Below are 23012 nucleotides of genomic sequence, written 5' to 3'. Positions count from 1 at the left end.
ATGTATAGTAGGAAGAGGCCTGTGCCATTAAACTGGAAGAAAAAGAAAAAAAAAGGCGGGATGGGGGTGTTCTTTTTTAAATCCAGCATATCAAACAGTTCAAAAAGTGAGTTCAGGATCATATGGCCTCATCAGATTATAACTCTACCCTTCATACAGTGCAAAGTCTTTAACAAGTAAGCTATCATGTGCCAACTCTCTTCAATTTTGCCTTGATAGTGCTGTGTCAGTTTCAACAACACCCACTCAGTCTTATCTTTACACCTTCACAGTCCCACTTGTAGGAAAGACCCCAAATCAGCTTTTGAACACTTTTTTGCGGGAACTCAGAAGAGTTTTTAAAATCAACACAAAGAGACTGCGCTTTTTCCACAAATCGGTCCAGTGACAGCACAGGAGAAAAAAAATTAGGAACATTTACTTAACTAAGAGAGCTCTCTTCTAGGCCTTAGACCATAGCCACACCAGAACAGACTCAATATTAAGTGGGTCTGTCCCACAAAAGCTCACCTAGTAAGTATTTTGTTAGTGTTTAAAGTGCTACTTGACTGTTTGTTTCGATAGTATATAGACCGGTACGGCTTTCTCTCTGTTTCTAGGCCTTAGGTGATTGTACATCAGCAGATGAAGCATCTCAGATTTCCAAAAAGTACAATACCCAATCACTATAATTATTGGGCCAACTTCAGTGGTCACAGAGACAAGCTTTCAGAGCCATATAGAAAACTGTCCCCTGCTAACAGAAGCTCATCCAATAAAAGATATGACCTACATGCCTTCTCTCACTAAACCTTGGGACAGCTACTACACCACACCCAATTACAACTACACAGAGAGAAGTATCAGAGAGGTAGCCGAGTTAGTCTGTATCTTCAGAAACAACAAGAAGTCCTGCAGCAGGTTATAGAGTAACAGATATTTTGGAGCATGAGCTTTCCTGAGCAAAGACCCGCTTCATTAGATGTTGTTTTTATACAGAGAAAAGTGGCCACAACCAATGGCTGACGGCAATCTGTAAGAGAATTACGATTCATTCCTGGCACAAAAAGTCAGCACACAGCACCAAACTAAGTCTCTGATCACACAGTTAGGTATGGGCTTAACTCAATCCTTAACTTCACTGGACACAAAAAATAAAGCACCTGCCTAGGTTCATAGGTTCGAGACCTAGGCTGGGACGCTGGAAGGGCTCGATCCGGTGACTACCTCCTGCAAGGTCCCCAAACCTTCAACTTCCACTGAACTCTCGAGACCTGGGCTCAGCATTTTGGCAGGATCGGACCCGATCCTGCTCCTGCTGAAGTCCAGAGCCAGAGGCCCAAGTGAGGGCTCTTTTGCAGGCCCACAGCTGGGAGGAGGAGGAGGAACCCCTGAATGCACCACCTGCCCTAAGGGGAGAGGGCTCACGTGGCCGACCCTGCAGACCGCGGGAGAGAGTCACTGCCTCCCCTCTGCGCCCCCCAAGAGAAAGCCCCAGCGCCGGGACTTACACGTAGACGGGCCAGGTGGGGAGGTCCCTGGGCACCTCCGTCAGCCCCAGGTGGCTGCAGTCCAGCAGCTGCGCCGCGCAAGTGCAGCGGGAGGCGCAGCGCGGCTCGGACCCGGAGCCGGGGCCCGCCAGGGCGGCGAGGAGGAAAGTCAGCAGGAGCGGCAGGGGGCCCCCCGGTCCTGCGGCGGCGGCCGGCCGCGCCATCTTGTATCCGGCGCGGGGGCCCAAGCGGAGCGAGGCGCGCAGGGGAAGGAGCGTCCGGCGCGGAGCGCGTCCCGGGCTCTAGCCGCCCCGCGCCACCAGTTGCACCATCGCGGACTCTGCAGCGCCGGTCCGGCGTGAGCGGGCGGGACCGCGGCAGCGGCGGCAGCAGCAGCAGCAGCAGCAGCCGGGGTGCTCCCGGACCGGCTCCTGGCAGCGCCCTACGCCGGCCGGGCCGACGGCATCGCCTGAGAAGCCTCCCGTCCGCAGGCTGGAGCGGGGCAAGGCCCCGGCGCGGGCACCCCGGGGGAAAGGATCGTCAGCTCAGCCCCCGCGGCTGCGGCCGAGACGCGTCCCTCTCTCCCCTCCTGGGCGGTCCGCGCGGGGCTCAGCGCCGCAGCCGCTCAGCCGCCGCCGGGGGCTGCATCGCCGCCTGCCCGGCCCGCGTGGGCCGATTCGCACTCGCCGCCGCCGCCCAGGCGCGGGCAGCGCTGCCCGATCGCCGCCTCCACCGCGCAGCGGCTGCAGCTCTCCGGTCTTCGCCTTCCCAGGCGCTGCCAGTCTCCCCCAGGCCGCCGCCGCCGCCGCCGCCGCCGCGATCGCTTTCCAGCCCCCCGAGCGCCGCTCTCGCCTCTCAAACCCACGTTGGATACATTGCAACCTTCCCCCTTCGCTACCCCGCCTCCCGTTCCTCCGCTCCCATTGGCCGTCCGGCGTTCTAGAGCGTGCCCGCGCCCGGCTGGATTGGACAGCCGGCCTCGGGTTTGGATACACAACGTTCCATTGATGTTGGCAGCCCGTCAATCAGAGGTGAGAGGTCCCGCCTTCCTTTCCCACCCAAGGTGTGAAAGCTGGTGTGGAGACTCCCACCGCTGCCGCGCTTCTTAAAGGGGAAGCTGAGATAAAGGGAGAGGCCATATGGATCTTTCTTTCTTTCTGGCGACTTCTCTCGTCTCATTACTTTAATATTATCAAATAAAGCAGGACCAGGCCCCCAACCACCTGTGGTTTTATAAAGCCCAACCTCAACCAACTAGCAAGCAGTCCTATAGCACCAAAAAGAGTAACAAATGTAACAGGCAAACAAAATGACCAGTCCTGTAGCACCTTAAAGACTATCAATATTATTTATTCGGTGATGAGCTTTCGTGGGAGAGACCCATTTCTTCAGATCGGGAAAATACTGATAAGGGAGAGGAAGAGAATTTTGAATATTTTAAGTCTTACGGTGCTACAGGACTCCTTTTTTCGTCTTATGAGGATGCAGACTAACATGGCTAACTCTGAAATGTGTTAGATTTTTCAGATGAAGCAGTGAGTCTCACTCACAAAAGCTCATTACCTAATTAATAAATTTCTTAGTCTTTATGGTGTTTCACAACTGCTGGGATTTTGTTAAACTACAAACTAACAGGGCTACCCCCTTGAGACTATCAACCAAGAACCAATTAGGTTAGTCACTTATATACATCACTTATAAACACATATTTTGCACAATGTAGCATAGGTATCAAAAATACTTTGCAGATGTGGGTATTATAATGCCCATTCTACAGTGAAGAACTGATAAAAGAATTATCTGCTTCCTAAATTGAAGTTTGCTGAACTTTAAAGACAATCATTGGAGGAGGGCAACTTAATATTTTTATTTTTTTTTGCCATATGTAGCATATGCTTGTGGGTAATAAATATAATAAATATAATAATCCCTAACAAGAACTGGTTGGAAACCCTACTCATGCACTAGAACTTTATTGTACAAGGGGTTGCACAAATACGGATTTAAAAGACAGTTCCAGCCCTAAGCATTTACAATCATAGAATCATAGAACATAGACTGTAAGGGACCTTGAGAGGTCATCGAGTCCAGTCCCCTGCCCTCGCAGCAGGACCAAGCATCGTCTAGAGTAGACTATCCCAGATAGATGTCTATCTAATCTGCTCGTATATGTCCAGTGATGGAGATTCCACAACTTCCCCAGGCAATTTATTCAAGTGTCTAACCACCCTGACAGTTAGGAAGTTTTTCCTAATGTCCAACCTGAACCTCCCTTGCTGCACTTTAAGCCCATTGCTCCTTGTCCTATCCTCAGAGGCCAAGGAGAACATTTTTTCTCACTTCTCTTTTGTAACCCTCTTTTAGGTGCTTGAAACCAGCTATCATGTCCCCTCTAAGTCTTCTCTTTTCTAAACTGAACAAGCCCAATCCTTTCAGTCTTTCCTCATAGCTCATGTTCTCTGGACCATTAATCGTTCTTGTTGCTCTTCTTGGCATCTTCTCCAATTTCTCCACATCTTTCTTGAAGTGTGGTGCCCAGAACTGGATACAATACACCCATTGAGGCCTAACGAGCAGTAAGTAGAATGGGAGAATGACTTTCCGTGTCTTGCTCGTGACACTCCTGGTAACGTATCCCAGAATCACGTTTGCTTTTTTTTTTCAACAGCATCACACTGTTGACTCATATTTAGCCTGTGCTCCACTATGACCCCAAATCCCTTTCCTCAGTACTCCTTCGTAGACATTTCTCCAGTTTGTCCAGTTCATTTTGAATTCTGACCCCATCCTCCAAAGCAGTTGCAACCCCTGCCAGCCTGGTATCATCTGCAAGCTTAATAAGCACAATCTCTATGCCAATATCTAAATCATTGATGAGTATAATGGATAGAACCGGTCCCAAAACAGACCCTGGAGAAACCCCACTTGTTACGCCCTTCCAGCATGACTGCAAACCATTAATGCCTACGTTCTGAGAACAGTTATCCAGCTAGTTATGCACCCACCTTATAGTAGCTCCCACCTACATTGTAGTCGCCTAGTTTATTAATAAGAAGATCACGCAGGATGAGGTATAATACAAGAGACAATAATCTGGGTATAATTCAAGAGACTCAGTGTGGATGCAGACAGATAGGGGAGAGATGACGTGCCAAAGAGCTTGCATTCCAAAGTTAGTCAAATCATGACCTGTTAAATGGCTGTTACAAAAAGGCTGATAAAAGCAGCCATACACTCCTACACAGGCATTTAGGGGCCTGATCCAAAGCCCTTAAGGTCAGTTGGAGTGTTTCTGTTGACTTCAGTGAACTTTGGATCAGGCCCATATGCACTCTAGTTGGAAGGCAGCATTCTGCTTTGCCAACACACGTAGCTAAAAGAGTAGGCAGTATAACCACTCGCTTTGGCCGTAATCCTGCTCCTGGATCTGTGTGACAGGACAGATTTATCTTTAGGGAAAGGAGTATGGGTCTGATCCTGCTCCCACTGGCTGCAACAAAATTTCCATGCCCCAGTCCTGCAATCAACTCTGGGCAGCCCCTTGAACTAGCACTGAGGCAGTTACAGGCTAGCAGGGACTTTGCTATTTTAATGGGATTAGACACTATACCTAAATAAAGTTTAAATGCCTGGTTTATCTTCTAAGAGGCACCTGTTATGTCTTATATAAAATAGGGGCAAAATTCTTTATTCAGATTTGTTCATATCTGAACACAGAACTGCTGCTTGTCACTTGAAACGTCGCTCTTCTTGCTTAATCTAGCTTGAAACAGCCAGGTCTGTGGAAAAAGAATTTGTGCGTGATAGCCAGTCTGCTGACAGCCCTGCTCAAAATAGCAGAAAGCTCTGGGTTTGGCCACAGAGCCACCACAGATTTCTGTGGTTTGCTTGCCATGAAGTGCAAAAGCACATGAGTCAAAATCTGAAAATCTCTCTCCACTGTGTCAGTGGAAAGGGGATTCAGTATTTTGGCAATGCCCCCAGTCTAGTAAGGAGCATGAAGTCATGTCTACTCTCTATACCCATTTATAGAAGTTTGCCCAAACTGACAACATCTTGCTGATTGGTCTGAGTGTACTTGGAGAAAACAGTCCTGTTGACACTCGGGGAAGGATTGTACGAGGCTAAATGACAGCGTGCTAACAGCTGATAGACTCTAAAGAAAAACATGAACGTTTTTCACTTAAGACATGTTTGTGCTTTGCTAACAGAGGCTTGGATGGCTTTTAAGTGCAATGTCAAACCACTCCATTCTATGTCAAGACACTGGCTTCCAATCAAGCAATCTCTTTTCAGTAGTTATTTTACCTGTGGCCCACACACAGTCACAGACTCTTCCTGGCCAAAACTAACAGCAAATTCTCTGTTTTTGCTCTTGTGAAAAGAAAGGTACCAAGCTGTATACCTGGCATTTCAGAATTGGGAACCTCTGGCTGTGAATTATAGGAGAGTCTTTTCTTTGTGGATAGGGCTCCATCACCAGTGCTCCCTGGAAGCTGTATGCTTGGGCAGCCACTGAGGGGTGATTCAAATCCCAACCAGCTGATTAGCAGAGTGTCCACTGCTGGCAGCAGCCAGCAGCATGTGTTTCTACTGGTGGTGCACATCCATATATGCCCCAGTGCACATAACAAAATTTATTCCACAAGCAGATAAAAAAAGTAGAGGGAATTTTTTCTATCACCTTCAACTGGAAGTGAAATAACGGGGCATTGGGTAGTTGTCATTTTTCTGCTCAGTAGGTTAAAGATCCAGCTAAATGGATTTTAAACCCTGACACCTAGAAAAAGTTAGCTGGCATGGGCTTCCTTGGCCCTTTTTATTTGTAGTCAAATTCACTGTTTTGAACACTTGTTCAATTGGTAGTATAGTTGCTGCACATTCAGACAGGAAGGGTCTGATTTGCACAAGCGCTCAGCAACTGCAGCTCTTGGACTTGGTATAATAATAAGAAAAAACCTTGGGCTTATTTCTCAAAATGATTATTACACTTGTAGTGTTTATTTTTCAGAGATCAGAGGGGCAAACATGAACACACTCTTCCATTAGCACTGCTTTTCACATGTCATTGCGATGGGAAAATGAACCCAATATTCCTTACAAAATTAAGGCCTTGTGACAACTGGTATAGATCTTAAGCACTCGCAGTTTTCTTGGGTTGTAATGCTGCACCATTAAAGTCAGAGAGCACTTCAGAGGTGCAGGATCATTCCTCTTGTTTTACCCTCATTCAGCTTGTGGAAGGGGGAAGCTTGGGCCCAAGGGAATCTTTTCAGAGCACAAGAGATCAGGGCACCTGTAGCCCGTTTGCTTCAGTATACATATGAGGGGTAAGGGTGGTCAAGGAAATAGCTGCTGTTACCTGGTGGAAAGCCTGTTCTTAGAAGGAGAATGCTAATGGTATGTAGTTGGGGTGGGTTGTTTAACACTTTCTATTATGTTGTGCAAGTAGCCTGCAGAGCTGAGTGCTTTAAGGTCAGTCTGTCTTGGAGACAAAATTGATCAGAAGAAGTGGGCCTGTCCCATGAAAACTCATCACTGAGTAAATCACTTTGTTGATCTTTCAAGTGCTACATTTCTGCTGCTTTGTTTTGTTGGAGTACAGACTAACATGACTACCTCTCTGCTTCAAGGAAGCTTTTGCACTAATTCTAAAAGTAAAATATCCAGTACTTGGCCCAAAAGAGGTTTGTGTTTTCTCTTTCATGTGCCTGTTAAGTATCACTTGCCCTTATGAAAAGACCTGGGGGGCTGGGATGTTCCTCAGGTCTACTTACCCCATCAGGCTGTTGGACTCAGAATTATCACAGGTGGTCTTCTGCTGCAATGTTTCTTTAGTTTAGTGGAAATATGCCAAGGTCAGTGCTTCCTCTAATTTTTCCCTCCACAGTGGAATAAATTTCATCTGCAGCTGTGCATCACCATAGAAACATAATGCTGCTGGCTGTGGGTGCTCAGCTGGGTGGATGTGCATCTCTGCTGGGTGTCCGCCCAAGCACTTGGCTTACAGGGAATACTGGCCATGGTCCTCGCTAGAGAAGGCAGATTCCATTACATCCACATCTGCCACTTGTATGGGAAATGACAAACCTGGCTCCCTTTTACTATATTGCCCAATATGAAATGGTAGAAAGGGGGTGGGGGAATCATGTATTTAGGCTCCATGATGAAACTAGCTACAGCAGGATGGAATTAGCCACTTTTTATTTATATTGTAGTGGCTCTGGTGATCTCCATTGTGTTCAGAGCCCTATTAGCTGTGGCACTATACAGACAAGTAGTAAAAGAGGGGCCCTCTCAAAATTCTTAAGGCTGAAGGGTGGGGGAAGGAAGCATTATAACTTCTCTTCTAAAGGAGAAGAACTGAGGCACTGATGTTAGGCTAGATTTCCTCTCAGATGAGCTAAGCGCTGCAGCTTCCCTGACTCCTTGAACACAGGCCTCAAGATAGTCTCCTAGGACCTTACAGATGTTGATAACACAGCTCTCTGGAATCCCAGCACAATGCTTTAGCCATGAGGTGACTTTTCTTCTGCAAACTGGGACTGTAGTAATGTTAGTCAAAGCTGCACATCACTTGCAGGGGGGAACATGTCTGAGCACGTGCTGTGTTTGCAAAATGAGGCCAGCCAGCCGGTTGTTTTTCATTGCCTCTTGCCTTTGTTTCCCCTGATTTCTTTAAAATTTCTCCTTATCCTTGTCCAATTCTACCTGCTGCATTTGTACAAGTGCCTTTTATCTGGCATCACACAGAGGGCCCCAGAGAAATGGACCAAAAGCTGCATTTCAGCTATCAGTTCAGAAACCCTTGTTGTTCAGTGAGCAACATCAATTGTTTTTGCCCTACCCGCTATGCTACTAATAAACAATTCTCTCAGCTGTTGATCTGTACCAAATCTATGCCAATAACCTTTGGGCTTGGAAGGGCTTCCCACACAGATGTTTGACTACATGTCAAAAGCATGACACTGCTGTATTCTTGCAACTGGCAGCAGCTTCTTCTCCATGCTCGGGCTCACTGTAACCCTCATCTTCTAGCTCATATCTTGGCAGGGGACATGTGCAGATAAATACACAATTAATAACCCTAAACAGGAATCCAGAATACCGCAGGAAGGGTTTATCCATAGGTTTGGGGGGCGGGGCATAGAATACAGGTAGAAATTTTGCCCTCCTGCTGGCTGCATATCTCTTATGAGAGACCCTAGAATCACACAATAGTGGACACAAGCAGGGGTATCTCTAACTACCCTGCTGTTTAAAGGCCTAGGCCCACAGCTGGCAGCATATGACAAAATTGATTCTGCCCATGGATTGGGTGGGGGGAGAGCGCAGAAAAGAGGGAACACAAGTCTGGAGTCTCTGCACCTTCAAAGACTTAAATGTATGTACACCTGAAAACAATGGTGAGATGCAGACCCTGCTCCCTTCTGCGAGAACCTGCAGGCATTTTATCTTGAAAGTATCAAGATTAAATAGAACTATGCAGCTTCTGCTACCTTGCTAAGGTATGCACGCATGCTCTTCCAGTGCAGTAGAATGCATTCGGACTAGGGCTATGCCATTCCAGCTAGGACAACTGCATGGCAGTGGCTGGAGATCTGGGCTCCTTTGAACCGCCATGGTAGTGCTGCTGTGTGCGGCTGGGAGGACTGGGCGGTGCACCATCGTCTGGGCAGCGCTGAGGGCTGACTACCTGAGGCTCTGCCCCTTCCGCCCTTGGTCCTCTTCTTCTGGATCATGGAGCCAGGCCCCTCTCCCACCTTGCTCTGGGGCCCCTGGTGGCTGGCAGTGTCACTGACTCCTTCTCATTATGCAAGAACTGGTGGTCACCCAATGAAATTAGTAGGAAGCAGGTTTACAATAAGCAAAGGAAGTATCTCTTCACACAATGCACATTCAACCTGTGGGATATTGTGAAGGCCAAGACAGGATTCAAAAATGAGCTAGATCAGTTCATGAAGGGAAGGTTCATTGATAGCCATCAGCCAGGAGGTGCAGGCCTGGTGCCAGAAGCTGGGAGTGGGTCACAGGGAGATGGCTCATTTGTCCATTCCTTTGGAAGCATCTGGCATTGGCCACAGTCCGAAGATCAGCTACTATGGGGCTAGATGGACAATTGGTCTGACTCAGTATGGCTGCTCATATGCCGGGAGCTCATTGTTACGCTAATGAGCAAGGCTTTGACAGCTAAGATCCTTAAAATTTGCCTGCGTGTAGGTCTGCTTCCTGTTTTAGTGTTGGGGAAACTGAGTCACAGAGCACTGAAGTGACTTGTCATATGACTCAGTCAGTCAGCAGAAGACTTCAAGAGTTCTTGGCTTCTCGCTGTGTTTTCGGACCTATGCTTCTGGTGAACTAAGCTGCTTCTTGTCCTCCCATTAGGCAGGTTCACACACAACTCACTGCTACAGAGCTGAGGGCTTTTTGTTTTCAGGCTCTGATGCCAAGCTGACCTTTCATTGCAGACACTGCATATATTGTGTGGACTAGCCCCTAAATCTCCCTGGGAGGAATCAATAGGCATTATTCCTAGACAGGGGCTTTTGTTTAGATAAAAACCTTGGTGGCTAGGCTTTTGTTATGCAAACCAAAGCAGGGGTGGGTCTGGTTTCATGCAAAACAGAGTGCTGGAGAAAAGGGGGAGGGCTACAATTGTGGTTTCAGTCCCCTAATCATTTGCAGGTACTTCAAATTCAGTCTGAGTAAGCAGTGCCTGCCAGGGAACCTAGAGAAGGGAAAGCAGAGTGCATTGATTACAATGAGCACTGAGTGTGCGAAACCACACGTCCAGCCTGTTCCAAAGCCGGAGTTTAAAGGTAGGCGTCAGCAGTAGGCCTGCCTTTCTAAGTTATTTGGGGATTTTGTTGCCCACGGTCAGATTCTTGTCAAAGGAGCATAATTTTCAGCTCAGTACTTTTGAAAGCCAGGTGGTTTTAACATGCTGGGCACCCAAAATTACGCCTCACTTCCCTGGCTTTAAGTTCTGGTTTAAGTGCCTAAGGGCTGTCTACAGGGCCCTGCAGTTCACGTTATGGCCATCTGAACTGCTGCAGGCACCAGTGTATGGCTCTCCATGTGGGTGCGATAGGCAAGAACTAAAAGGTACCTATATAAGGTTAACTAAGACCTGATCAGTGCAGTTAGGGCGATCTTTAGAAAGTGTAACTGACGCTGTAAGAAATAAAAAGCAAATCAACAGGGCCAGACGAATACCCAGAGACCAGCTACTCCAAGATAGGCCCAAAAAAGCCAAGAACAGAACACCACTGGTCATTACCTACAGCCCCCAACTCAGACCACTACAATGAATTATTAAAGACCTACAACCGATCCTTAATCAGGATGCCACACTCCAGAAGGTCCTAGGTGACAGATCTGTTCTCTCCTACAGACAACTTCCCAACCTTATGAGGATTCTCACCAACAGCTACAGTCTACACCGCAGGAACAGCAGTCCTGGGACTTTCCCTTGCAAGAAAGCCCACTGCCAGCTTTGTCCACATATCTTTTGTGGAGATACCATCACTGGACCTAACCAGGTTATTCACAGAATCACGGGCACATTCTCATGTTCCTCAAATGACATCATATATGCCATCATGTGCCAACAATGCCCAGATGCTTTGTAGATTGGATAGACTTCAAACTCTTAGACAAAGAGTTAATGGGCACAAAACAGACATAAAACCACTCCTGATCCACAAACCTGTTAGCATTTTAATGGAGTGGGCCATTCTGTTAATGACTTAAGAGTTTGCATGTTACTAATGAGAAATTTTCGCAACACCCTTCAAAGAGAGGCTGCTGAACTCTCTTTCATATTCAAATTTGACACATTAACACATGGTTTGAACCAAGACTGGAATTTTCTGGGTCACTATAGGGGCTCTTTTGCATACTTGGCTTAATCTAATTCTTGACTCTTCCCCCCTGCCCCTCTACTCTCTGATTTGCTCACCTTGATAACTTTTTTTCTGATTTGTCCACCTTGATTACTGTTTTTGGTTCTCTGTGCTTTAAATATTGAGTCTGTTCTGGTATGGCTATGATCTGAAGAAGTGGGTCTGTCCCACGAAAGCTCATCACCGAATCAATTATTTTGTTAGTCTTTAAAGTGCTACTTGACTGCTTTTTTGTTTTGATAGTATATAGACTAGCACGGCTCCCTCTCTGTTAATAACTCTGTAAGTGTCTATGCTAAAATGCAGCTTCCACTGATGTGACTGGCCCACTACACCAACTTAACTGCGCTTCTGTGGGAGACATAGCGCTTTAATTGGTGCAGTTAGGTTGACTCAGTGTCAGTGTAGACTGTGTTGCTTAAGTCAACTGTTGGTCCCTATCAGATGCCATCCCACAATGCCCCACACAGAGTTAATCGGGGCAAGTGCTCCTAGTGTGGATGTGCACCGCTGACACAGGGAGCATAGCGTGGATATGCAAAAGCAATTTAATTACTGCGGAGGCGGTACGTCAGCATAACTCCAGTTGACTTGTCTTTGTAATGTAGACTTGCTGAGCCCTTCTTCAAGAGGGTGACCTAAATGCGAAGGGGAAAGTAAGCTGGTGCACCCTAGGACAGCTAGGGGCAGGGCTCGGATCCAGATACCTTAATCCTGTCTCCCCCGCCCCCCAAATTTGAGGCCCCAAATCCCTAGTGTGCAGAGAGCCCCAGACATGTTGTGGGAGCAGCCAGGGCCCCAACTCTGGGACAGAATCCTTGGGGTGCTGCTGCATCCATTCACCCTTAGCTCCCTTCCTGTACCTATGAGTGCTGCTCCTACAGCTCCTATTTGGCTGGGAACAGGAGCAGCACAAGGTCACCAACAAGGATTGCCCCAGCCCACAGCCTCCCATCCCACTGTCTACTCTACCCACGCAAACACCAGCCCCTGCCCTGAGGCCCCCCACACCCAGCCCCTGCCTTGACTCCTGCATCTCACACTGCAAACCCAGCCCCTGGGCACTGAACCTCCCAGCAGCTGCCCTGACTCCTGCACCCCACACCACCAGCCCCCCAGGCCCTGAGCCCCCCAACACCCAGCCCCCTGCTCTGACTCCTGCACCTCACCCACACACTGCAACCCCCTGGCCTCTTTGGTTTCCACCCCGCACTTAAATTTCTTACAGGTTCCGTCCTATAGCGACCCTCCACCTAATAAATAATTGGGTTAACCTTTAAAGTGCTGCAAGGCTGCTTTTTTGTGATGTGTTGCATGGGCTCACTGCACCGATTTATTTCAAGCAGCTCCCTTCTAATAGCCCAAAGGAAGGAAATACCCCATTTTCTTAGCTAACCCTCAAGATCCTGGGCTTTTTCTCTCCCCATGCTTGATGCAAAGAGTTTGCTCACGATGACTTTGTGCAAAGACTACAAAGTGTGCTTTTTCCTGAAACCTCGTTAAATGTAATTACATCGTACAAAGGATTTGTTTAGAAAAAGCTTCCAAATGGCAAAGCATGCCAATAAGGAAGATATTGCTTATTATATCAGTGTCTCTTTATGGGTTTGGACTCTGTTCAGAAAGCACGTGCTTGAGACATAATTGGTGACAGCATGCAGAATCCATCAGACTATAATTAGCACACTGCAATTATTCTAACTGGCTCACTCGGGTGTCTGTGTTTTCAACTGTACAGCAATTTGCCAATAGAAAATTTAATTGTAATACATATTTGATATTGTCTGGGACAAAGTGCCATTATTACCTTTTCAGCCAAGGAGTGCCTTAGTCTTTAGAAGTGTTCTGATTTTTTTGCTGGGCGGTTGTGCCCTGCTGAGGAATTTAAACGCCTCCTGGTATATTTGAGCTTTATTGATTTCAAAGTAGTGCCAAGGGGGCCCAGCTTAGAGCATGACCCCGTTATGCTAGACACTGTACAAACAGGTAATTCTAGAGGACTTACCTGGGGGACTAAAGGTGTGGGGGGGTGCAGGAGATGTGGGGGGCTCAGAGTAGGGTATGGGTGCAGGAATCAAGGTTGGGGGGTGATGAGGGACTCAGGGCAGGGAGTGACAGGTACTCCCCAGGGGAGGCTGGAATGGAATGGGCTGTTCTGCTGACCAGTGGCTGCTCCCTGCGGTCATTCTGGGATCTAAATGTCCTCCATGCTTGCACCTGCCCTGTGTGCTCATTCATGAGTATAACTCTCTCTGCTATCACACACACTCCTTTTCGTTTAACAAGGGACAGTCACAATCCAGGCACGGCCCATTGTCCTGGCACAGCCAAACACTGACGTTGCTTTACGCTGTGATAAGAGGAAGCCACATACTGAATTTGGTGGTCCTGGTTCCTACCATTTAGGAGGAGTTCTTGAACAAACCAACTCGCGGATGTACACTGACAGAGGGACACAGAAACTCTCTTAAATATGTAGTAAATGAAGTGAGCCCTGAGCAGCTGTTAATAGAAAGGACAAAGTGAGTTTTCAGTGTTGCTGTTGCTGTGCTAGTCCCAGGATATGAGTGAGAGAGGTGGGGTGAGTGAATATTTATTGGACCAACTTTTGTTGGTGGAAGAGACAAACTTTGGCACTATAAAGGGCTCTTGTCAAGACAAAGTGAGGAGAGAGTGAAAGCATTACCCGTTCATAGATGGCGACCTGAGTCATAGGGAACAGAACAGGTCCCAGGCCTGGTCCAGAACCACAATCTTCTCTTAAACAACAAGAAGTCCTGTGGCACCTTATAAACTAACAGATATTTTGGCGCATAAGCTTTCATGGGCAAAGACCCGTTTTGTCAGATGCATCTGATGAAGTGGTCTTTGCCCACAAAAGCTTACTTTCCAAAATATCTGCTAGTCTATAAGGTGTCACAAGACTTCTTGTTGCTTTTGAAGATACAGACTAACTCGGCCATTTCTCTTAGGGTATGCCTATACTTATGCAGAAGTGAGCATGCTGTGATCAATCTTACAGGGATAGATTTTTGCCACGTGTGAAGATGCAGCAAAATTGATCTCTCTGGGCTCGGCCATCAAGCCTGGTACTCCAGGCTGATGTGTAGAGTAAGGGACATTGGTGCAAGCCTGATGATCGCTGATCTATACCAGGGAAGAAAGTCAATCCTGTTAGTTGATTCTAGCTACACAAATGGTGTGGCTAGAATTGCAATTCTGGGATTGACTTTGATCCTGAGAGTAGATCAGGCCTTAGAAAATAAGTTCTCTTTCCTCTTTTTCTCCCAGCAGCTGCACACTCTGAAAATAGGTACTACATCCCTTTAAGTACATCACAATTTTTAAAAATAGGCTGACAATTACAATCCCATTTAAATTGTTCAATGGACTTATCAGGGCAGCTATCTGTGTTAGGTTGCACATGTGAATTAGGAAAGGAGTTGTGTTGATTCACCTAGAAAGATCCTTACTTGGGCAATTAGCATCAAGGAGGGCTGGACAAGATCATCGAGATTAAAAGCTGCCAGCATGCACTGCAAGTGACCCAGTGCTTTCAAAACAAAGTACCCGGATACCAGAATGCGTCATTGTCCTGAAGAGCTTATTCACTATCCCAGACAAATGTGATACCTAGGGCAACTCTTCAGTCACAGGAGGATGTGTTATTGCTGCACATCCTCAACTCATGCTGATAATTCTTATTGGTTTGAGGAGCTCTGGGACGACTGCTCATGTGTCAGGCTTTCGTAGTCACGTCAAGCCATTTACCCCATCAGCAGTGCTCCCTGTAAGCCCAACGCATGGGTGGCCAGGAGAGATTCAGGTGCTGCCCAGCTGATTACCAGAGCATCTACAGCTACCCACAGGGGGCAGCATGTGTTTCTGTTGGTGGTATACATCCACACATGCCTGTGTGAACATATGACATTTTTTTCCATTCACGGATGGAAAAACTTAGGGGGAACATGGCCTACCAGAACCACTTCTTAGCCACCTTTTAAAAATGGGTGTAATGACTTTCTAGCTCACAGCAGGGGCATGGGAGCTCAATAGTTGTAAAGTGCTGTGCTGTTTTTGGATAAAAGGGACTACGTAAACACAAGACGTGATTGCTATGACTATCATGCCATGAACATGGTATGCCTATCAGATTGTGGGGAAGAATGCTTTAATAATCTCTACATCGGGTAGTTCATATTATATTTGTCTCTAGAAATGGGCACTGGGAATTGATGAGAATTCAGCCCAGCAGAAGACAATATATGATGGTGAAGACAGAAGGTGTACTAGTAAAAGGAAACTATGATCAAATTATATACACCGTGCCTGGACTGACTAGAAGTGGGCTTGCACTGGGAACTTATCAGCTCAGCTTCATCTGTCAGGGTGAGAGAAATCCACAGCCCAGAGATGAAGCCGTGCTCTGGTACAGACAGTGCTAGGTAGATAGAAGTCTTCTCTTAGCCTTGTATCGGAATGGTCACTCCACCCAATGTAGAAGGGGTACAAGTGGCCTCGCGGGCCAATTAGCTGCCTGGGTGAGTGGCATTTAGAGGAGTCACCGGAAAGCAGGGGGTTGGTTAAAGAAAGTTTTGCGTGGGTTCTGTAAAACCCATCAGCTGAGAAGAGAGACTGCTGCAGAAGGCAGGCAGCAGTCACTCCCTGGGAAGAGGGAGTTGCTTTCGAGCTGGTATTTAGAGGGAAGACCAGGGAAAAGTTGGAAGAACTCCAAGGAAGGAGCAGTGAGGCTTGAGATAGTAGAGCCCAAAGCTGCTGAGCTGGGGTCCTGAGGCTGGCCCTGGCTTCCCCTTCTGGCCACTGGGGATGTAGCACCATTAGGGCAGTGCAGGAGAAGACTGCCTGGGACAGCTTCCGTAGAAGATCTTTGGGAACTGGTAAGACAGATGGTGACCGACTGGAGGGGTGAGTCAGGAAGATGATGCTGCAGGTCCTGGAGTGAGATGGATTTGCCAGGCGAGAGGAGGACAGGACAGGCACCACTAACTGGCAAAGCTAATCCCTAGGATGGCTAGCAGGAGGTGCCGCTGTGTTCAGTGGACCCCATTAGAAAACTACCTACTGCCCCAGTGGCAGAACCCCTCCCATCGATGTAGGTCATGTCTCCGTTGAAGCACTACAGTGGCACAGCTGTGTGACTAAAGCATTTTAAATGTTGAAACTGCCTACATCCAAACGCAGACATGAATCCAGCAGGACTGAGCTGCAGCACCTAGATATCGGTTTATTTCTCAAATGATCTAAGTCAAAATCCCAGATCCGAGCTCCAAGGGTTCAAAATGTGAATCAGAATTGGCCCTTCCCCAGATTTTCAGACATATAGAACAGGGGTTAAGATCAGGCCTGGTGTAGGGTTCTGGCAGGTTTAAGGTGCTTGCTCAGATACGAGCTTTCAAATCCATCCCATGTCAAGATTCTGACTACAGAGACAAAATTTTATAGCCATGGGTCTTGCTGACAGATGAACCCCATTAACATCAGTTCCAGGGCTTCATGTTATGAAGACATCTATTTTGCAGCATAATAACTCTAATTATAACGTGTAACCTTTAATTGCTTTCACTTCTGTGCTGGGAATCCAAGCATGGAACTCTTTATTCAAAAAAAATAACCTCAGCAAAATCACGAAGGGAGAGCAAAGGTACTGGAATTCCGCCGTAGAAAAGCAGAAGTTAGCTGCCCCCACTGTAGAAATGCTGTACGGGTCTATAGTGCACATAAACACCATTCTGCTCATGTGTTTCTAACTTGGCTGCTGAGTAGAGGTGGTTCCTAACTATTTCATGGTGCTGGACAGCTCGTTTTAGGACAGGTGATTATGTAGGTCTGTATCTTTATAATTCAATGCAATGACATTTTCAGCTTATTGGAAATCGGCAAAATGTCTTTTCATCTGTAAAGGAAGCAACAGCCTTGTAAAAAACTTTGCCCTGTTTTGCTGTGCTCTGACAGCCCCGTGCAGACTCAAAGTGAATGGGCACGTATCTTGTATTTGAATCTCCCCCTATTGCATTACAAATATACAGGCACACTGGTCCTGGGAAGCTCACTGCAGCATTCCAGCCTGTTTAAACTAAGGCTACGTCTACACTGGCTGTGGAAGATCAATCACTTAGGTTCGATTTTCTGGGACACTTTTGCACATGTGTGAAACATAGTGTGTTCTGGGGTCAGTGTTGACCCTGGAACTCCTTGCGAGCCACAAGGCTTAAGGAAGGTCAATGGGAAGAGCGCCCACGTCCAACTGCAGACACACATCTAGCAGAGCTGAGCTGCAGCACTAGATATCAGTTTCTCCAATGGCCTAAGCTAAAATCCCACACCCAAACTCCAAGGGTTCAAAATCTGAATCATTGCATAGCAGCTGTCGACGTTCCAGGTAAGTGTAGACATAGCCAGAATGACTTATTGCTGAAAGTACCCAAGTACCAAGCACAGTTTTATCATAAGTCAGATCCACCCAGAGTGTAATTGTGTAGTCAACACAAGTCCCTGAAGTTCTAGTCACTGTGCAGTAAGCCTTCCCTGTACTCTCCATTCACCTGTGCTTCAGAGCTACAAGTGACTTCTCAGTGACTGATCCATGGCTAGATTCCTCCGGGTCCCATCTTCCAAAGATGCTGCCTAGCTCAATATTTCTCATGTTCAGCACAGCAGCCTGAGCAAACTATGTTGTGAGGTGATGCAACGTTGTCATAACTCCATGATGCAAATAACACGACGCGTTTGGGCTCTGTTGTGGCTTCGCCCTTCTAAGGCAATTCTCCATATGTAAAACTCTGATTCATTCTATTGCATTTTTTTTCTGTCTGTACATCAGATTTCCTTCCTTTCTTCTTCCCCTCAGCTTTTCCCTCCACCTCCCCTCTGCTCATCTGTGAATATATTTATTTATTACTGTTGGCCTGTTACACCTCAACAGTGTTGTTTTCTTGCAGACTAGGTCTGTTCTGCTTATTCTCCAGCTGGGTGTTCGCCAACAAGTCTCAGTCTTGGTGCTCCGGCCTGTGCTCCAGCCCAATATCAGTTTTTTCAGCCTGATACCTTTAGACCTGGGTCCTGGGGCTGTGCTCGGGCCTCACTAGGCTCAGACCCTGCTTCAGTATGGGGCAAAAGACAGCACACAGTGAAGACCTGGGCCCTAGCTCAGGGCAGGGCAGCAAACAGTTCCCAGTACAGGCCCAGGCACTAATGCAGGGCTGCAAATGGTTGGGCATCCTTGCAAGGCAGAGGGCTGACAAACACAGGTGTGTATCTACAACACTAAGGAGGGGGAGACTGTTGCCCACAGGTTTGGGGTGACGAGGGTGCAGACCCAGGTACTCCACTGTGCCCCAGCTGAGGGCCCTATCTGCAGCAGAGTGGTCTACCAGTGGGGTCAGCAACCCAGCTAGCCATGGGCCACTTCCAGACCCCCTTCCTCAAGGTCATACCTCACGGGGCAGCAGGTTGGATTTTTCCGCATCTGGGTAGAGAGGGGTCTCAGTCTCGGCTTGTAGCTCCTCTTCGGTGAGGCCTGGTGGACAAGGCCAGTCTTCAGCCTCCTGCAGGGCTGTGCTGGTCCCCCAGCCTGAGAGCTGGCGTCTGCCTCACCCTATGACTGGGTCCTGTCTGGGCTTCTGTTTAGGGCCTTTATATAAATAGTCCCACTCCCTGATTTTCAGTCAGGTAAGGGGCGGGGACAGGTTCTGCCCACCAGGCCTCGGGGAGGGGTTCTTCACCCTCTTGGTCAGCGAGCGGCCATCTCTGCTCGCTACACTCTGGCCCCTGTTGCATGAGGCACACTCCCCCCAGCCTCCTGCCCCTTGTAATCCCAGCCAGCTGCATAACTTGCTGCCAGTCCACTTTCGGACTGTGCCCAAAGACCACCTGTACATGCTCGTGCTCCACACTCTCCATGTCCTCACCTTTGAGTCCAGCACCAAGTGGCAGGACTACCTGCCACCGAAAGCGGGTGAGGAACTCAGGTGGGCTAGCCTCTGTTCTACCCTGGTTCTGAGGCCCTCCAGGGATACCAGATGGTGGCTCCTTCACAGAGCTGTGAGCACAGGCATGTACCTGGCACAATTCACCTCCATCCCCAGTGCTTGCCCCTTCTGTGGTGTGAGGGAGAACCTGGCACATGCCTACCTCGAGTGTGTCAGGTTGCAGGCCCTGTTCTGGCTCCTCCAGAACATCCTCCTGAGGTTCTCCCCTCTTCAGGTGCAGAATGGCAGGGTGGAGGGAGAGGGGTAATTTACCCCCTCCAAAAGCAAGTGGCAGCTTAGACAAATGCAATGTCTCTGAGGTGAAAGCTGCCTCTTGGATTACGGGATGCTGCACTGAGCCCTTTGCCTCATTGCTATGTAAGGGCCGGCACTTAGTGGTTAGAATTCAGGACAGAATTCTACCCTCTCTTCCTTAGTGCTACACTTGCTTTTGGAGAGGGTAAATTACCCCTCTCCCTCCACCCTGCCATTCTGTACCGGGCCAGCCCTGCTTTCTGGCCTGGGGGAAGATGGAACTAGCATGGATCCAGCCTCCACCTACTCTTTGCCCACTTGCTTGCTACCCCCCAACTCCTCATCTGTGCCTAAAGAAGAAATGAAGTGGTGACACCAACTTCCCTTGCACTGCTGATTAGGGCTAGGGACAATCTAGCCCTCAGCTGGGGGTATGAGCCTATTCAAGGGCTATTCAACTGTCCAAAATAAGAGCAAAATCTTATATTCTCTCACATGAGGCCAAATCCTGCTCATCATTCACCCTTCAGGTCCCTTGGAAGTCAGACAGGGGATTACATTTGCAGTGGAAAGAGGAGCAGGCCTGCCATGGTTCAGCAGATAGCCCAGCCTTGTGTACAAATGCACAGCCTGCTGAATGTGGAACCAAAGCTGCTTCCGTACATCATGGGCGTAACTCAGGACATGAGGCGATAATGTTGGCCATGGCTACCTGCTAGATACACTCTGACTGACATTCCAGCCTGATCCTGCACTGCAAACTTATTCTGCTGCACAGAACTCAACAAGGCCTCTTGTGGCGACTCTGATTTAGCAGTATCAGGCTCTGTGTTAATTGTTGCAAATGCACACCTCTCTCTGACTTGGGAAAACACTGGCCTTTGCCTGAGAACCTGGAGCAGCTTCTATTGGACTCTTGTTTGTGGGGTCTGTTCACCAACCTCCCTAGAAGTACAGAGAGTGTGCTTAATGTTTGTGACTTTCAGAGGTTCATGGTTCTAGACATCTTCCTCTCCACCCACCCCAAATTTAAATAAAGGGAGGTTCTTGTAGGCTGTATCACTGCTGAAACCAAATGGAACACTTCACACCCCGTCTGAGCTTGCCAAGGCAGTAACTCTTGTCAGCTCTTTGGGCCAGAGGCCAGGCCCACTGATGGGGAGGAGACGAAAAGGGAAGTTGCCCTAGGGGTCTGGTGCTTCCAGAGGGCCCAGGGCTCCCAGCCACCACCATGGCAGAAGCAGTGGTGGCCAGAGTCCTGGGCGCTAAAAATTGTCGTCAGAGCACCACATGGTGGACTGTGGGTGGCTCCCAGGGCTGTCTTCATGGTGGGACCCCAGCATGGCATGTTCAGGGTGGCTCTGAGGGCTGGGGGAGGGGCAGTGCAGTGTGTTCCAGGCAGCACTGTGGGTAGGCAGCCCCTGGGCCTGCCTCGCCCCTTCCACCCATGGTCAGGAGCATAGAGCCAGTCTGTCAGCAGGCTGTCTCTTTCTTCCATGGTTTTATAGCACCATCAGGGCAGGGCTTTTAAGTGCTACCACAGCATAAATAGTAACAATAATAGGAATGGTCAGTTTAGAAGGGGCAGTTTTACACAAGCTCTTTAATGACAAGTTGTCAGGTATTCTGCATTCACTCCCTACCTGCACATTTTATTCTTGGTTAACAAAGACACTTGTAATTCGTCTGGGCTCCTTTCTCAATTCTATTCCTTTCCTTTTGACCATGAGTCCTTTGCTTACATTCTGTTTGCCCCATGCAACACCTTGCCATCCTTCACCGTAGTCAACTGTGAGTACTCACTGTTGAGCAATTATACTGTTTGAGCTAACAGCTGGCTGTGTTTGCTAGATATTTCCTTTAAGCTTCAAAGCATGTCCTCCTGTTGAAGCACATAACCCAGTGTCAGCGGAAGAATGGCTGGAGGTGTTACCTTACCTGTTTAATGCCAATGCCAGCTTTGGAAATTTCAGACAGAGAAGTGGTCCCGCCTCACTGCTGTTTGAATGTGGTTTTGAGACGTAAAGTCATAGAATACTAGAAGTGGAAGGGTCCTCAAGAGATCATCAGGTCCAGTCCCCTGCACTCATGGAAGGACCAAGCACCGTCTCCATCATCCCTGTTCTTAAGTATCTCCAATGATGGAGATTCTGCAACCACCCTAGGCAATGATTCCAGTACTTAACCACCCTGACATGAAGAGCTATTACTCCGGACACCTTCCTTTGGGAGTTTCTCAACAAAACCCCATGCTGGGGTTGTGCCGTTGATCCTTAGCAAATGCACTGACTGCACTGGTAAATTGTAGGAGTGAACCTGAGATGAATGTTCAGTAGACTTTTGGTTCAGGCATTGGACTGGGATTCAGTAGACTTCATCTCAGCCTTGCCACAGGCAGGTCAGAACTGTCACAGGGTCAGACCACAGGTGGGTATGTGATGTCTGTCAGAGATATGACTGCAGCATGAGTAGCCATCCTGAGCTCGCTTTGATCTGGCTAGCTTGGCTAATGCTAGTCCTGAAGCTTTTACTTTATATTTATTGGATGCCACCCTCACACTGATGAAAGCCTAACAAACTTACAAGGCTGAGACTACTGCTTTAAAGGTTTGGGTGTAGGTGACCAATAGCCTTCAAATGATCAACCATAATTGAACAGAAGATAGCCCAATGTGATAATGGAAAGTAATGTGGTGGAAAAATCCATTAATCACAGCAAGCTTTGATGGCGGCTGAATCTGCACCTGTGTGGCTGGAGCCTTGGGAAATAGTGTTTTAAGCCATCTGAGCGGCTTTGACAGAATGCCTATAACTTTTTCCCATTACGTCATTGCAGGATCCTAGAAAAAGGCTGTCTGTGCTGTTCAAGGAAGTGTATTTTAGGAAACAATCCCCCTTTGATGAATGATCCAGGCATTTATTTAGGCGAAGCAGAAGCAGTTGGGTTGAATCATTTGATCTGCATTGTTAATAGGAGACAGCTCTGTGCATGCTTTTAAAAATGCGTGTTATTACTTGCATAAATTCTCAGGGATGTTTTTCTAAACAAATGCTTACTTCCTGTTCACAGCTTCACATGATGGTCATGCCTTAGCTAGTGTCAAAAAGCAAGCGACGCTCTCCGTGTTCCAGAGGAATAAGGAATAAATCCAAAACCTGGTAAAAAAAAAAAAAAAAAAAAAAATGTTTCTGAGGTACAATTTTTAAATGTTTCTTTTAGCAGTTCTAAACATTAAAATATGTGTCGACTATAAGATTCTCTTATGATGTATATGTAACTAATGTAATTTTAAGTGAAAAATTAACTTTGGCATGCCACTGATGATACTCAAGTTCCTCAAGATAGTTTAAACCCAAAGCTGACTGTGAAGTTACACAATTATCTGACAAAACTG

General features: G+C 47.7%; 1 protein-coding gene across 1 annotated transcript in view; it reads right to left on the bottom strand.

The window, feature by feature from the left end:
- The window catches only part of LRIG1 (leucine rich repeats and immunoglobulin like domains 1), a 134217-nt gene extending 131902 nt beyond the window's left edge, over positions 1-2315 (bottom strand). Inside the window, exon 1 of the mRNA XM_075005833.1 lies at positions 1491-2315. Within this exon, the coding sequence (XP_074861934.1) occupies positions 1491-1693 (203 nt within the window). The 5' untranslated portion in view covers positions 1694-2315. The remainder of the gene's footprint in view (positions 1-1490) is intronic.
- Positions 2316-23012: the final 20697 nt, after the last annotated feature.

Source organism: Carettochelys insculpta, chromosome 11 (genome assembly GCF_033958435.1).
Source record: "Carettochelys insculpta isolate YL-2023 chromosome 11, ASM3395843v1, whole genome shotgun sequence".
Classification (NCBI taxonomy): Eukaryota; Metazoa; Chordata; order Testudines; family Carettochelyidae; genus Carettochelys; species Carettochelys insculpta.
This window is presented reverse-complemented; position numbering and strand designations above follow the sequence as displayed.